The sequence below is a fragment of the Corvus cornix genome, chromosome 3 (genome assembly GCF_000738735.6).
Source record: "Corvus cornix cornix isolate S_Up_H32 chromosome 3, ASM73873v5, whole genome shotgun sequence".
In the NCBI taxonomy this organism is placed as follows: Eukaryota; Metazoa; Chordata; class Aves; order Passeriformes; family Corvidae; genus Corvus; species Corvus cornix.
The window spans coordinates 12,370,207-12,384,858 of NC_047056.1; the positions used below are offsets into that span (position 1 = coordinate 12,370,207).

Sequence of the window (14,652 nt, forward strand, 5' to 3'; positions counted from 1 at the left end):
GCGTGAGTATTAACATCGGCCAGGCAAAAGGACATATTTCTCATCTTGCAGCAGCAGAAAGAGGTGGGGTACAGCCAGCAGGCTCAACAGCCTGACAGGCACGAGGGCTCACCTTGACCTAACTTTCATGAAGATTTGTACATTAGAAGCTCTTGGCTTTAGCAAACCAAGTGTGTGCCCCATCACAGGAAGATTGGTCTGAAGAACAAAATTCATTAAACAGTACAGTTAGAGTGTTTTGCTCAAGTGCAGAAACTCTCAGAATGGTTTCTTGCAGCCCATGGGGAAGGAGGACCACCCTACCTCCTCCCAAGAGCACTTGGACCACAATGGCTACTCAGAAAGAAGGCATGACCTAGACACCATGGAGACAGCCACACTATCCACGGGTACCAGCTGGCTTGGGATGGCTTGTGTCTATTGCAGGTGAGCCCTTACCATCCAAAAATTGTTCCTGGTTCCACGCTAACGCAAGAAAGCGCTTGTAGGATTTACTTGGGAGTACTACTGGATGTTGCCCAAAACCACGTCAAGGATCTTTCCAACACTGTAAGAGTGTGTACAATTGAAGAACAGTGTCCCAATCTCTGCTCTGGCACTGTTTTGTTTACGATCTGTATGTAAATTCAAATGCAGAGGCCTGGTGCTCCTGTGTATCTCACTGTGGACAGGTCTTTGAATTAGTCTTGACTACATCAAATCACACCACTGACAGGCTGGAACAGAGAGAAACAGGGAGGAGGGATGAAAGGAATATAATGAAGAATTGGGTTAACGCAGGGACAGCTCATCTACACCCTGTGCTCCTGAAATTAAACATTTAAGAGCAATATTGTCTCTTGGTTTTTTTTACTAGTGCTAAATCCACAGTACTGTGTTATTAGGATTGTTCCATGGATGGAAAACACAGTATTTTAGTGCATATTGAATAACACTTTCTCTTTACTGTCTTTGCTTGTATTAAAACAGTGCAGAGAGACTTCACCTACGACCTGCGGCCATTGACCTGTGGCCAGGTTACAAGTATCATAGAGTGCTTGTAACCAGGCTTAAGAATCAGAAAACACTGGGCAAGACAGATAAGAGATGGGGAAATAAAAATAATTCTGTCATCTCACAGACTCAGGGACAAAGGCAAAGCAAATGGAGGGCTAAATGTCCTACAGGAGAGCTGTAGCCAAACCATGTACTAGTCCACTACTTTCACTGCAGGTTTATCATCCCTGTCAGTGGGAGAATGAGGCACTGAGAACATCTCCAAGGTGTCTGCCTGCAGAAGCACAGGGAGAGGTGGGCACAGCTCTTCGCTTCATTGCCATCTCCATGCAGACTGTAAATTTAGATTCAATCTCATAGGAAAGAGCTAGCATTTGTTCCAAGTAGGGCAACAGCCTCAGCAGCCACATTATCACAGTGGGAGAAGATTAGATTAAAGTGTGAACAACATGACATACTGCTCTTAAACAGTAAATACAAAATTCCTACCTCAGAGGTTTGGTATTTATGTGCATAACCGTATTAGAGCTGATGAAAGGTACAGTCACAACATGCTGTACATCAACATAAGAACATAACTCTAAGCACACAGATTTTTGACAGGGCATTTATTGGACACTGAGTCATGCAACTTCATTCTCGTCCTGACACTTAAAATCTCCTACCTCTTAATGAGAAATGACAGACCTATAAAATCAAATTGATTGGGTGAAGAGCTCCAGGCAAATGTATTAGTTTTAAAATCAATTACATTCTGAAACAGGTTGCTCTGCTTCCTTTGGTAAATAGCATCCATTTGTGATTAGAGATTGTGCTAGTAAACACATAACAACAATTAAACGTACATAACATATAGACATAAAATTATCCTTCGCCAAATCCAAACTCCTGAGAATAAATGAACTCCAAACCATGGAGTGTTTTTACTGTTCAAGCTCAGCTGGCACTGCCTGACATTTATATATGCTGGGATGAGAGGCGTGTAGAGCATACCATAGCCCACAGAGCAGCCAGCCCCCGCCGTAAATGGTAAATGCAGCATAAAGTTTATTCCACCTTGTGATAGGTAATGATGAATGGGAAACATTAAATTCTCCCTTCTCCAGCAGTTGGTAGAAATTTCAAATTTCTTTCTATATATCATTACAGAACTTCTGCAATGAAGAGTTTTATGTATGTCATTAGGCAGCTGAGAATCACAAACCCTGTTGTAATTCTCCCTTAACTGGTCTCCAGATGTGCCATGTTCCTATACTGTCCACCTCCCTACCATGGCCCTCTCTCACAACTCTGCTCCCAGTATGCAAAAGGATCAGTCTAAAAATCACTTAAGCCAATGCTTAAGCCTCATGGACTGCCACTGAGCCTCTGCTTAGTATTTCTTCTGAATCAGTGGTGTTATTGTGCATTGGAACTAAGAATTAATGCTGTAATCTAATACCTGAGGTATTATTATAATGTTAATCAGGAAAGTACTTAAGCACTTGCTTCACTAAATCCTAAACCAGGGTCCTACTCTTTGGTCCAAATAATAAGAAGCATTTTTGCATCTGCCTAATTTTGAGCACAGAACTTTAACAAGACTAATCACATAATTACAGTTGTGCTCCAGCTTAAGTGCTTTGCTTGATCAGAGCATTGGCTAGCAATCCTTTTTAAGCATTCTGTGCTGGAAAGTAATTATTATCTCTAAAGCAACTGTTGTCACATCATCCATCACATCCTCATCTTCCAATTTCTTTCTTTTTTGAAACCACCTGGCTCAAGTGTTGATCACACTGACATTGGTGGCAGTTTTGTTGCTGATGGCATTGTGATCAGAAACTTCCTCCACAGATTTCCACTGGGCTGGAGGGCCTGGGAAGAGGTTTGAATATTTAAAAAAAACATACTAATGTTTATTTTAACAACTGCAGTGGATGATACAGGCAACATTTCAAAGATGCACATCAAGATTCCTAGCAGCTCCCTGCTGTGCTTAAGGAAACAGAATTTCCAAGCATTAAAGCTTTTTCTGGTACTTCCAATAGCCAGTTTAGACACAGGCCGCTGTCACTCTACATGTATTTTTTCTTAAATAACCATGAGATGAGAGACAAAGTAATTTATGAAAAGTGGCTGCCACAGGAGAGGGCACGACGTTCATACACAGTTATTTTTAAAGGCATCAGGTTGTTCCCTTGAACCTGACCCACATGGCCCATATGATGAGGTGGTACTGGCACCCCCTTGCCTTTATTTCTAGACATCAGCTATCACCTCTTGGGACAGCTCACAACTGTGCCCCTCACAGCTCTGTAGCCCGTGGCCTCATACATGTCCAGGAGAACATATTTTACCTAAATTTCTCCTGCCAACAAGCCAGCTGCCTGAAAGCCATGGACTCCTTAGCAGCTGCCTCTGGCTACCCTCTCCAATACCTCACCCACCACATTCACACTGGCCACTGTTTAGGGTGGTTCCCTTCAGATGCACCTCCTGAGCACGGTCGTCCCAGGCCCTGCTTGTCCCTATTGTGGCTCATCCCTGTCCTGGCTTCTCACAGGGTTCTCACACCCAGCCCCCAGGAGCACAAACAAGTTCCTGCAGTTTTCGTACACACTGAGTGATGCATGATCCTATGCAGTGTGTTTGTGAGCCACATAAGTCTCCAACTACCTCTGAATAAAGTGCATGTATTTATCAAATTTTAAATGCTGAAAGGCAACCCAAAATAGAATTTATCTTGCTCCACCATGAAGACAATGAGGCCAATGGCTAATGTCTTCAGTGGAGAAGTTACAACACTAAAATGTAAACACTTTATTTAACTAACACTTTTCATGTCTGTTGACTTTAATAGCTCTGTTGACCAAAAATGAATCAACAACAAGGACAGGTTATATCTTTAATATACCTGGTGAAATAAATAACTTGTGCTGCTTGGGTGTACTTTGGCCAAAATTTACAGTTATGAAATTCAAATTAATCCTGCCTCTAAGACCTAGAAGAAGAAAGCAATGTAACATCCTAATTATTTAAAACCAAATACAATGTCAAATATACAATGAAAATAAATTGGTTTATGCCATAATAGTCTGAATTATCTCAGAGTAAACTTCTATCCTGGCTTTAAACTCCTGCAGTCTATGTGTATTTGATTTTCCTACTGACTCATGCACATGTCATAAAATACAATTGTTTAAAATTCCTGATTAGCAGGAGCAGTAGCACTGGAATTTGATTGTATTTTCCTAGTATAATATTGCAGAAAGGAATATTAAGTGGGCAGCTTTAATAAACAGTTAACTTACAGTAGAGGTTGTTTTCCTCTCTGCATCAATTTATAACTAGTTAAAAGGGGACGTTATCTTCTGTTTTCACATTTCTTTATGTCCCTTTCAACACACACAGCCTCTCACGGTACAAATTTAACTGACAAACAAGGATTATGGATGGAAAATTAAAGTATGTATCCAATAAGACACAATGAAATGAACTCCAGCCTTTTGTGTTTTGTCCAGAGATACACAGACATGGTACGTGGACAAGTGAGAAGAACTGACATGGCGAACAGCTTGAAGAAAACTGACTTACCTTCTTGTAGGCACACAGGTTTATCACTGGGTTTCCAGCTCAGGGAGCCATTAAAGTGTCTCACACAAAGTTTTTTGGAAGTACCATTGAGCCTGTATCCTTCTTGGCAATGGAACCGGACTACCACGCTTTCAAAGAAAACACCTGCGCTGGGTGTCTTGTAGCCATGTTCAGGAGCTCCAGGATCAGCACACGCTTGCAGGTCATCAAACCCTGCATCAGACAAGGACACAATCAAACTGTGCTCATTTACTCCTCATGTTTTTTCTATCTTTATCCATTATCTTCATGGGGACCTTGTATCTTCCATATTGACCACGAGCAACCTTGCTTGGGTACCAGGTACTCCAGACTTGGGAGAGGACCCACCCCCAGCTACAGCTGAAATGCTCAGGAGACAGAAATACTCCTGTCCTTTCATGCAGCTACTGGGGAAGCAAAAGTCGACCACACTCCTTGGCAGCTGCCCTGGATAAAAATAAAGCACTTGACCCAGCCTACCAGTGGGGATTGTTCAGTAATGTATCTGTAATTACTTTTGGGGACTGTGGGATTTTGGAGGTCTCGTGCAGTCACTAGTAAGAATAATAATGTGTCAGAAGCAGAGGGAAAGAGGAAATAAAGGGGCATGAAACTTAACTGCCATCCAAAGACACAGTAATTGAAATAGGAGAACTGCTAAGTATAGGGAGATTTCAAGATGGAAGGGAGATCTGCCACAGGGGAAAGGGACACTGTGACGTTGGATGAATGTGGCCCCCTTATCACTTTGGCTTGGTGGCCCTACCACACTTTGCAAACACTGTTCTAGGAATGCTGTATTACTGCACTGACACCAGAAGAGAGTTTGAAAAGCCCTTTACCTTCACAAAATTAACTGTAAAATAACAAACTAAACCCCAACAGTTTCAATCATTAAATGTGACTGTTTATCACTTTATCAAACTCATTTCAATGCCATTTGCATAAGCGGAAGCTTTTTTTTACTGCAAAGCAGCAAAGGTTTCGTGCAGCACTGAACAAGCGCTGCATACAGAAAGAGCAAATAGCCTTGGAACAGGAACAGCAGGGGGGCAATTAATGCCAGCAGGAGGGATGCCTGGAAAATGCGAAAATCATTGCATGGTAGTTTTAATGTTTTGATTTAAAAAGAATAGTATCAGGGAGCCTCAGCTACTTCCTGCATGATAAGAATGAGATGCCTCCATGGTGCAGTCAGAGAGAAGGAAGATATTACAGTAAAGGACTTTTTGAAATAAATCTCCATTTCCCGAGGCTAAATCATTCCCTCCGCCAAGGGCTCGTTGTGATGCTGTGGCAGCCAAATGGAGAGCTCTGAAGGTGATGAAGGGCTCTTGCATTTGAGCACTGAATGTCTCTGCTCAGTCCCCTGGCTGACAGCTGCTAGTGAGGAATACAGGAGGCCCACACCAAGCCACTGTGTCCTATGTCCCATTACCTGCTCCTGCGAGCAGGGGCAGGACACACTGTGGGGTCATCAGGGTGGATTACACATTTCTGATTTCCAGATCCTGCACTGAACTCCCCAACCAGGCTACAATTCCCAGCAGGTGACATGATGGACAGAACCCAACCCGAATTCCATGACCAACAGCCAGTCTCTGCCCCTCTGCAGTGCTCCAATATCCATGCACCTCCCTCTCCACCAGCATCCCCTCTCTTGGCTGAAACAGCACAAGAGCAGCAGAGCATCTGCTCCTGTGCAGCTTCACTCCTCCATCCAGTGCAGTTTATCCTGGGAACTGAAGGGTCAGTGCAGTGCCCAAGTCAAACACATCCCTGACCTCCACGCCCACTCATCTGCCACACAGCTCAAGTCCTCCAGTGCAAATCACCCCGGACTCTCTGTCATTTGCCAGTGGGATGAACAAGGAGAAGCATAGTCATTATGATCATGGGATCACATGCTGTAGGCAATACTTATTAACAGAGAAGGGCTGTCCATTTTTACTGGAGATTAAAAAGAAGTTTCTTATGCTTCAGACAGCAAACCCGTGTTCTTTAATAATGTCAGTGAAGATCTTAATTATTTCCCATTAAACCAAGGGATAACATGACATTTAGATCAATTTTGTTACTTCGGTAATCTCAGAATTTGCAGTCAGGCGAGGAATATTGTAACCTACCTTGAGATATGTGTCCTTTCTCACTAGCTGCATCAGGGAAAAAGTATACTACTGCCTACTACTTTGCCTCTGTAACAACATAAAAAAAGGAAAGGTGCTGAGGTCACACACAATTTGCCTGGTAAAAAAAAAAAAAATGAGCCAAGCTCATTTCTCAGTTTTTATTAAGTCAAATATGCAAAGTTAGAGATTTTGTGCCTGTCAGCACAAAACCCGACATGGGAGGCAAGAATGTTTTCCTCCCTGGTGCAGGCTAATTCTGTGACCCTACTGCCACTTTTCTGGTGACCTTTCACAAGCAAAGATTTCCATTCCTCCTAGGGATACTTTTGCAGTGTGTTGGTCTCTCTTCTTCTCGAGTGCAGTTAGTGAGCAGACAAATCTATCCCCAAGGGGAATTTCCAAGTAGAAACTGGAACACGAATGGGAAAATTGAATTATGCACCCTGTAGTTTCTATAGAGCCAGTAGCCAGCTGTTATTTAGCTACTGCATAAGAGATGAAACACGGACTCGGCACAGGATCACTGCTTCCTTGCTTGTTCCTGAAGCAAGGAAGAAGGAAAAAGCCTTAGGGAAGAGCCAGTCAGGCAGATTACACATGCAATATGGTGACATCTCATAGTAAAGCCAAGAAGGCAAAGCAAACAAAACCCTAACCCCATCTTTGCTCCATAGATACCAACAGTAGACTTGGCCCAAACCCAAGTCCTACTGGAATCAGTGGAAGGCACACGTAAGTCAAGCTTCTTCATGAAGGGGTAGATGACCCAGGCACAAAGCAGTGAAGCCAGGGCTGTGCTCTGGCTGGGAAGGAGGAAGGACATGTATGAGGGAGGTGTGGAGAGGCTGCCCCTGTGCTGAGGATCTCCAGGCACAACAGGCACTGCAGGTGTTCCAAAGGGGCAATTGCCACCATCCAGAGAAGCCAGGAGCTGCTCTGATTTTCACCAGGACTGCTCCTCTCTTGCACGAGAGCTGTGCTGAAGTTTCAACAGCTTATTTAGCTGACAGCTAAGTGCATCAGTGTTTTCCAGTTTAAGGATGAAACTTCTGCTACAATATTCAAGAACAATAGTGCTGAGACATTCCTGAGAATTGCCATCTTCCAGTTGTTCTTAATGATAGCAGACTTGGACCCTTTACACAATAATCCTTTCCATATAATCTCATCTAATTAAGCTCCACTCCGTCAAAAATCTGTAAATATACATCTTCAATGAGAAACAGCTTGGTAATTTATTTTTTTCTCACAATCCTTGGTTTATTTTACTTTTCAAAGCTATGCATTTAAGAGCAGCTACTCCAAGTTGTGATACAGTAACTTTCTAATGGTAGGAGTAATCCTACATTACAGATGAGATGCCATAGACAGACATCTTATGCTTTAATCCCTTCAGAACCTGATGAAAACAGCCAAAAAACTTCTCAGCCACAGCCACAATATAAGTCTTTGGAAGGGAAAGCCAATCTTTTGGCTCTAATAAAAAGGTGCTATCCTTCAGGAAAAGTATATCAAATAAGATAAAAAGTAACTTAGAAATACAATGCATTCTGTTTCTTTACAAACCCTTCAGCAAGTCTTTGGGGAAAAGAAGATTACTGGACTTTTTCTCTTGGTTAAAAGGAAGGAAGGGGAAATCATCATCACCACCTACCAGTAAAAACTATACGACACACTTGTTAAATAAAGTAGTAAACTTTCATGTTTACTATGTTACCTATACAGCCATCATAATCAATACTACATCATTAGCAGCAACTTTATGGGATGCTATCGCATGGCTTTAAATCCCTAAAGTGAAGACAACACAATTACTGCTGGAACTGACTATTTCAGTAATCAAAACAGGTTAATATTTGGTCCAAGTTGCAGGCTTTCTGTATCATGGCACCTTTAAGGGATATTGTGTAAAATATCACGGACACTAATGCCTTCTTGGCAAGGGTAATGAGCACATAAGGTCATCACCAGCAAAGCATGCAGTTGATACAGAATATATTTTGGGTTTGGTATTTACCAATTTCCCATATTTCTACTGTTGAACCAACCAGAAAATAGCAATGCTCTTAATTTGGATAACCCTCAAGCAGATTATATGGGTGCCTGTTTTACCTAAATTACTCGGTACTGTCAGTCAGGTAACATAATGTAAAATTAATGAGAAGATTGAAAAATAAGCAATGCCCTCCTTGGGGTGTAAAATGAACCACTGCAAATATCTTGATCAGATTGTGCAATGCAGAATTCTAGGAACATTCTCAAACATAAAATGATTCATCTCCTCCCCAATGAAAAGCCTGAAATGCTGAAAGCCAAGGGAAAAATTACGTATGTATGATGACAAGAAATCATGATAGCCACAACTGAGCTTCAGACATGCCTAAAAAGGCAGGAGGAAGAATCCCTCAGTTCATCCTATAAACCTGTTTTTCTCTGCTTCTTTTTCTCAATTTCATGTTTTGTTTTCCTTGTTTCCCTCTTCCCTTGCCTCCGTATCTTACCACTCCTTATAAATTCATGGTGCTGGCAAGATGATTTCTAATCTAGATTTGATGGACTTCTTTGCCTCTAAAGCTGCTGTAAAACATCTCACTGACACGCTGATGATGCATGTGAGCTCAGAACTGGCTGCACTCATCCTTGAACAGAAGCATCACTCTCATTTCAGTTTGTTACATACAGCCAGTGAATGAGAAGTGACATACAATGTGCAATAATATTCAAGATACAGAGTATTTTCAGTGTTTGTCTTCAGTAGGATGGAGAATGGGCTTCTTGTACATCAACCCCTGCATTTGAGTTCACTAAATCTGTCTCAGTCAGAAGCAGAGGGAGGCAGAGGCTTCACAGACTGTGGCAGGACCAGACTGCCTGCATGCACATCTTATAAGGAGTCTGTAAGCACTGCAGGAGCAGGTTATCTTAGGCCAGCTCTCAGTAAAAAACCATTCTGGGACTAAAACAGAAGGGCCACAAGTGCAAACATGCCAAGGGCTTGCTTGTACAAAGGAAAAGTCGTTTTTGTCCCTTTAGGAGTTTCTGCCCCGTTTCTGTGGAAGCCAGGCAGGCACAGCGCTGTGTGCCTCTGGCTGTTTATGCTTCCTTGCTGCTGCTGCTGTTAATTGAACTATCCATGTACCCCAGGAACAAGAAAAGGAAGGATGTGCTTCGATTAGTATCTAGACTTGGAAGTGTAATTCAATTATAAGGCTATGATTTCATTAGTGAAATGCCCGCTAAAATCTAAACTCTCCTTAATCCCTGAAGGGTCACTAACGCTTAAGCTTCCCTGAGACTTCAGCAGCTTTGTAAAACCCTGCCCTAAGATGTGAATCACCCTTGCTATCCTCCCAGAACATGCTCCCAACTCCCAGCACAGCTGGATATCCCTCCTCATTTGGCTAAGCCTTACCCAGGGCAGCCTAACAAGCCTTTGGAAGAAACAGAGAAGTTCAAATTACTTTGTAGGAGAAATGGAACAGCAAAAAAGACCTCCAAGGACAGGTATTTTGCTTAAGTCACAAGCTGATCTATCAAATCAAGAGTACCATTAAGCTTCTTTATCCTTCAAATAACACAAGAGCATCATAGCAGAAAAAAGAAAATCAGTGGGTAATGCAGCTTATGAGCACCAAACTGACCCATCTGCAGGAAAAGATGAACATGCAAGCCCTGCATGAAGGGCAACAGACTCCAAGAGAGGAAATCGGTCCTTCAAAAGGTTGAAAGGTTGACTCACTTGCAATTCCTAATTTTTCTGATCTTTCATCTTCTCCCACAACCCTGGCCTCCCACCTGTGTTCTCTATCATCCTTCACCACAACCCACCCTAAGCCAACCCACCACCTGCCCTTGCACTCTCCTCTAAGACTGCCATGCTCCTAAATCTTGCCCACCGCCATGCTCACCACCTCCCTTTCTCCTCTTCTCAATGGGCACTCAGAAAGGGGCAGTCACTCAGATGCTCCTAAGGGTGACAATCAGCTCAACCTTAAAATCCCTACTCAGGTATGACAAGTCCCTGGGCATTTTTGTGCTAAAACAAACCAACATCTCCCCTAGAAAGCCCGAGAATCACTGCTCTCTCCAGAGCAGGCGCAGGGGAAGGAACGTGAGAAGCCGTAAGCAGCACAAAGTGTCCTCAGAGAACAAAATGGGTCTTCTAGGAACCACCCAGGGACTGCTTTTGCCTGGGAATACCACCAGGGAGAAAGGGGCACAAGCTGCAGCATCAGCAGGGCAGGTTCCTGGGCCCTGCATAGATGACTGCAGATGTAATAACAGCATCTCTATTTCAGGGGTCACGCCTCCAATTAGTTACTCCAATTACCACTCAACACTCACGGCTGACAGCACACCCCAGCTAGTGCCTGACCAGTGTCATGCAGCAGGGAGCAAGCTGAATTTCCTACCCACAGAAACCATCACCAGTTTTAATTTTGAACGTGAACCTTGATCCAGGATTCTTTTATTGCCTTGACATTAGGCTAATGCATGAGGAAAAACCACTTGAAATTGGTGGAAAAGGAAGGCAGTTCAGAATACAATCACAAAGCACTTCAGTAAACCCACAGCAAACTAAAAAGATGCATTTGTTTCTTCTGGAAAAGAAGTTTCTTCTAATTAACATCTTAAACAGTACAGGCCTATCCCGTTAATCGTAACTTCTCACAATTAATACAGCTATGTCATCTTTGTAAATAAGCCATTTCATTTATAATGCAAGAAGCATTTGTTACTCCCAGGCTTTTGTAATCCAGCAAGTCTGACTGCATAATTTATGAACCCTTATGAAATGTCATATGCTGCTCTGTGATCCTCTGAACTTGCCATCACTTAAATGAAAAACAAAAGGCAGAAAGCAAATTTGCTGACAGAGCTCACTTCTTCTGTGTTGTTGTTACAGAAAGTTACCATGGCTATCTTGGGATATGATTCAGGGTGAATAAAAGCCAATTTACCACACAATAAATCCCTCAACCTCCTCCCAGCTCCTAAACTTTTAAACTGGATATTTATTTTTCTAACACAGCCATTGAAAATGATAAAACTGGTACTCTGAGGCCTAGACTGGGGTGAGTTCAAATCAAGTAGTAGGCAGAAATAATTAAAAACCTGAAGACAAAGTTTGGTCAGCTTTCTGCAAATATAAGGTGAATATTTTCTGAATCTCCATTTATTCAGCTGGTTCAGTTTAATGATTAGTTCTATTCAAGCTGCAAACTCCACCAGAAATTTTAAAAAGTATAAAACCAGAGAGGCTTTTTCCCATTCTGTGAAAAAGAAGTATGTGAGAAAAAATTACTTCTTCAATTTCCAATAATATTTCATGTTTCTAAGCTAATTTAAAATAAAAAATGTGCTTAAATAAGCTTATCTGTGTGCATATTTATTGTCCTTAAGGTAATCTAAAATACTTCAAAATGATTCTTCTTGGAAATGGTAGGTCCACATTTCTTACTTGAGCCTTGAACATCTACGAATTCTAATTTCTATCTATTTTGTTTATTCTAATTTCTATTTAATTTACTTATTCTAATTTATATCTATAAATTCTAAACATGGTTTGACAAGGATGACTAATTTTTGAAACAATCCAGTTTTAAAAAATAACCAAACACCACCTTTTACCATAATAAAAACAAGAATGCAGTAAATGCACACTAAGTTCCCTATATGCTTCAGAAAATGGGCAAATACCTAACACATCCTCCTATTCATTTTGCTGATAAGGCACTGTAATAAAGATGATATTTGACAATGTGTGCTTGTGGACTGGTGACCCATTAAGCATCATCATAAGGAATTAAATCTGTACAAATCCAGAATATAAAATATTAATACATCACTTATGCCAAGAGTTCCTTTTTACTGATTTAAATGAATAAGTGAGCTCATTACTTGGATTTAAATCAACCAACCCCATTTCTGTTTTCATCCTCAGATGTAACATTTTATATATTAGGTGTCTAAGGATTTCATTAGAGTTGCAATACTGTCAGTGTGGGAATCCAGCCTTAGGTCACTAAACTGGATTAATAACAACATAGAAAGCTACTAATAAAAATGTGACAAATAAAATAAAACAATATTCCCATAATTTCAAGAATGTTATGGGCCTGCTGTGTTTTTCAAAAAGCAGTATCTAAGTACTGTTGTTTATCTGTCCCATATTTTTAGCACTCTGGAAAAAATTAATTACCATGAGTTAGTTTAAACAATCTTAGTCTAGACAGGCAACCCTTCGGAAATATAGCAAAAAAAAAAACCGTAAAAAATGAATCATGAGCTAGTTACTATAGTAATACTTCTTCTAGGCCAATAGCATATAATATTATTCACCACAGCAAATCCAAAGTGATGAAATGTCACACTGTTCAGCAGAGATCCTTGTTTCTATAAGATGCAGGAATCAAATACTCAAGGGTAAGAGTTGGGGGGTTGATATTTATGCTCTCATCAGCTACAGACTTCCCTAGATAACACTATATTTTTATTGTATGCCACAGTATGGTAATCCAACAATTTTTTGCTTTTCAGCTGTGCTGTATAAATTGATTTTATACTTTCCCAAGACCAGCAGAACTGGATATGGGGACAATCCCGATTAATGCAAGAATATTGTAATATTAAACTTTTAAATGGAGTGCACACTAGAGAAGACTGAGAGACAAGGGATTTAAAAAGCTGGCACATATTAAAACAGGAGAGCAGACAGACTCTGTTTCCAGCTTTTGCACTGATTCCTTATCACAGATCCTCTGATGCTTCTGGATACTCTGATAGCTCTTATGCCCTACAGTGATTTTTCCCTATATGCACCTACCCACGGCCTTTCCTCTTAAATGGGGACCTCGTCACAGCCAGCCATTTCTTATTCACCTTTTCCTCTCTGTGTGTTTTACTTGCAGGTACTTATTTGCTTAGCCTTGCACAGCTGGGACATTACTTACCTACAGGTGTAGAAGGTGTAAAGGAAGACGAGGTGGCTTTGTGGGTTCACCGGGTATTTCCTACAGGAGGACTGACATTGCACCTTCCACATTTGCTTCAGATCACCCTGCAAAGCATTTCTACTCAAGTAAAGCTTTTAGAAAGCAAGCAGGTAATATCCACTGGGAAAAAACAATACCCTTATTGACTTTGGTCATAATCTGGACCTAAGGATTGGACCTTCTATATTGAAAAGTGCCTGTATGTTTCTGTGCTCTGCTTGTACTGTCAGCATCAAGCACAGATTTTAGTTTGTTGTCTCCCTTCACGAGAATGCCTTTTCTGAAGAAAAATGACACATAATCATGTTGCTATTTTCCAAGTATGTGATAAACCCCAAAATTGTATAGAAAGGCAGCAGGAGTCCAGTTGGGCACAATAATGACGTACTGCCATCATATCCAAACACTTTTAACTTAAATTACTCATTTAAAGTGCTCTGTCCTGTGAGTTATTCTGCCCATACTGAGAAGACTGGGAAAAATTAGTGGGAGGCTAAGATGATGCAGAGGCTTTTTTTCCCCTTTCTTTTTGATTCATAATTGCATTCTACTTAATCCTCATGTGCCCATTTTCTTCATGAAGTCCTTCCAAGGAATTCCCAATGGATAGAAAGCAATGGGAGGCTGCTCACAGCATCGGAACAAGCAACTCAGAGCAAAGTCCCAGAAGAGCCAGTGAGCAAGATGGAAACATTTATAATTAAAACACTGTGCAACTACACAGCCATCATGCTTAACCCCCTAAAAAAAAAAATCCAGAAAAATGTCAATGACAAATACCACTGGCACACTTCATTTCTGTGGCATCAGCCAAAAGTCCTTAGTGCACAAAGTCCCCTCTGGTCCAATATTTCCTATTTCAGTGCAATGTGATTTCTAGTTTTCTAGTCAGTTTTCTATCAATTCTCCAATTCTTCTACAAATCCAAATCTTCA

General features: G+C 41.3%; 1 protein-coding gene across 3 annotated transcripts in view; it reads right to left on the bottom strand.

The window, feature by feature from the left end:
- The window catches only part of SUSD4 (sushi domain containing 4), a 69,256-nt gene that overhangs the window by 25,028 nt on the left and 29,576 nt on the right, over nucleotides 1-14,652 (bottom strand). For all 3 annotated transcript variants that reach the window (XM_039569541.1, XM_039569540.1, XM_010393733.3), the window contains one exon: nucleotides 4,573-4,785. In XM_039569541.1, coding sequence (XP_039425475.1) covers nucleotides 4,573-4,785 — 213 coding nt within the window. The remainder of the gene's footprint in view (nucleotides 1-4,572; nucleotides 4,786-14,652) is intronic.